The sequence below is a fragment of the Verticillium alfalfae genome, genomic scaffold (assembly GCF_000150825.1).
Source record: "Verticillium alfalfae VaMs.102 supercont1.6 genomic scaffold, whole genome shotgun sequence".
NCBI lineage: Eukaryota > Fungi > Ascomycota > Sordariomycetes > Glomerellales > Plectosphaerellaceae > Verticillium > Verticillium alfalfae.
The window spans coordinates 12,856-15,392 of NW_003315033.1; the positions used below are offsets into that span (position 1 = coordinate 12,856).

The 2,537-nt window shown below is 55.7% G+C and overlaps 2 protein-coding genes across 2 annotated transcripts; both read left to right on the top strand.

The window, feature by feature from the left end:
- Positions 1-148: 148 nt before the first annotated feature.
- On the top strand, positions 149-359 carry VDBG_05089 (alkaline ceramidase; the record flags this gene model as incomplete). The annotated part of the gene is made up of 2 exons (XM_003003930.1): positions 149-182; positions 229-359. 2 exons carry the CDS (start codon positions 149-151, stop codon positions 357-359), a joined length of 165 nt encoding a protein of 54 aa, XP_003003976.1.
- A 282-nt stretch (positions 360-641) lies between these two features.
- Positions 642-1,705, top strand: VDBG_05090 (conserved hypothetical protein; the record flags this gene model as incomplete). Its single annotated transcript, XM_003003931.1, has 3 exons — positions 642-868; positions 957-1,123; positions 1,174-1,705. The coding sequence occupies 3 exons, from the start codon at positions 839-841 to the stop codon at positions 1,337-1,339; spliced, it is 363 nt and encodes a 120-aa protein (XP_003003977.1).
- Between the last annotated feature and the right edge of the window lie 832 nt (positions 1,706-2,537).

Genomic DNA, 2,537 nt, shown 5'->3' on the forward strand with positions numbered 1-2,537 from the left:
CTTGGCGGATTCTTCATCTGGAATCTAGATAATCACTACTGCAGTACAATTACCCATTGGAGGAGGCGTGTAGGTCTTCCATGGGGGATCTTACTGGAGGGACATGGTTGGTGGCATTTGATGACGGGTCTTGGAGGTACAGTTTGACATGCCCACAACCTGCTGGTCCCGTCTCACGCTCGGTCAGCTCACTTGCTCCTGGCTGGAGAAGCTAATGCGACTGAACAGGATACTACTACATTGTATGGGGCATCTGGCTTCGGCGGTGTCTCGGAGGCCGCGAGAACGAGTACAAGCTGCTGTGGCAGGGCCACCTGTTGTCTGTCCCACAGGTGGTGAGGGTCAAGGAGAAGGTGTAGCGAGCGTGATCAGTGGCGCGTAACAAATGACAATGAGGCGCGAGGTACTCCGACGCCGTGGGAAGAAAAGCCTGTTGCCAGAAGAAGGTGCCTCAAGAAAAACTTCCAAGTGTACTGTACATCAACATCAAGTCAGTTCGGCAACAGTGTTTGCCCCATATACATAATACATGCAAGGGGGCACGATGCTGTGGTCTTAGCGCCAACCGATAGGCATATCGATAGTGTTCGAAGGTGGGGATCCGCCTGAAGAGCTCGACTCTGCCGCTCACCTCTCTCCGTGCTCATGTTGCCTACATCGCCTGCGACAAACGAACTCGCACCAACACTTCGGCAACCGCTGGACAGCGCATGCCACTGAAGGCACGGCTCGCACCGTCGACGTTTAAATCTACGACTGAGCAGACTTGGCTGCATAGTCAACTGACTCGCCGAGCAACCGACTTGGGCCGCGCAACCTGTTTACAGGGCTTCTCATCATGTCGATTCCTAACCAGGCTCTGGAGAAGGTCTGTAAGGGCCCATTTTGACACACGGCACAGCCTTGGAATAGCAGCAGCGGGGCAATAGGCTAATACGGATTGCGTGACTGAACAGTTGATGAGGGAGATTGAGGGCCAGGCGATTGCAGCCCAACAACAGATTGGACAGGCGCGGTCGCAGACGGCGTCCAAGCAGCGTGAAATGCGCATGCTGCGTTTGACTTTGGACGAGGTTTCCGGGCTCCCGAGAGGGTCCAATGTATTCGAGGGAGTTGGCAAAATGTGAGTCCATTCGGGTCAGCTCTCGTGTCTCAGCACTCACCAACCGCCAGGTTCGTTGCGCTACCTACGCCAAAGCTCGCAGAGAAACTGGACACTCAGATCAAAGATAAGGAAAACGAGGTGGAGAAGCTTGGACAGAAACTGCATTATCTTGAGACGACCTTTAAGAACAGCCGACAAGCGATTGATCAAATGCTCAAGTCCCAGGGTGCCTGAAGGCGGAGACGCATGGGGTTTGGGGGCACTGGAGCAACATGGTGCACAGCTTACCTTATCCACCCACAGCCCAACCCATTTCAAAAGACAGCCCGAACGAGGACACAAGTGCACCGGCGGCTTGAGACGCCTCGCCAGCCATTCCTATGATCGGCGCCTTGCCCACGTTCTTCGCTCAGAGCGGATTCTGCTGCCGGTTATTGGCCTTGTTCTGAGTCCACGACGTCTCTGTTGTGGTGCTATGTGTTGGCCAGGGTTCAGCTAGACAGGTAGATGTAGCCTTCGAGCTGGCTCCAATACACAGCTGTTTCTCTCCAGGCACCATGCGATAGACAGAATGCAGTCCAGCACAGGCCGTGTACTTTTCTGTCTCTGGCTTGCTCAGCAGCGCAGACCATATGGTGAGACCAAAGCTGAGGCAGGCAGCCACATCAGAAGGCTCCCGAGTTGTGAAGTCGGGGTGACCTGGATTGGTCCTCGCTGGCGTCGCTGATCCCAGCAGCCTGCTATCGTTCCCACCATTTCCCCTTCGTCAGTAGGCCACCCCGCTCCTCATACCAAATTCTCATCTTATTGGACAGCGAACGGGGTCTTGGGGTCAGCCGTCCCGTTGGTGGTCGCGCCAATCCAATAAAATACGATCAGCTCCTCTCACCAACATCCATGGATGCCTTCTGGCCCCCAAATCCTTCCGAGCCACGACATGGCCACGGTGCAGCCCTACAAGGGCGCCGAAGCCCGACATGGGCGCCGATGTCGATTGTCAGCCTGTCTTGCGTGAAGGATGAGGGGGTTATGCATGCGACCAGCAGAATGAGTGGCGGAGGACTGGCGAAGAGCGAGACGGGCGCTCGAAGATAAAACGCCGACACCCACCCTACTACCCTGCCGGCCCTTATTTCCCTCCCCCTCCCGCGCACTATTTCCCTGCCTACCCACGCCCAACTGTATCGCCGCCCTCTATACGGGGATAGTCCGAATACTCGCGGCTACTCTGGACACACAAGCCATCCTCTCCAGCCTGTTCCTTGACCCCGCTCTGCACATCATTCAAGTAGGCGTTGCAGGTGCTTCAACATCGTCGGCCCCTTCCCCTCCCCTCTGTGTCAGCATTAAGAGAAACCTCGCCTGACCCTCTGGAACACGACTCTTTCCCCAAGGATAGCGACTGTTCGTTACCAAATGAGTAGCTACTACT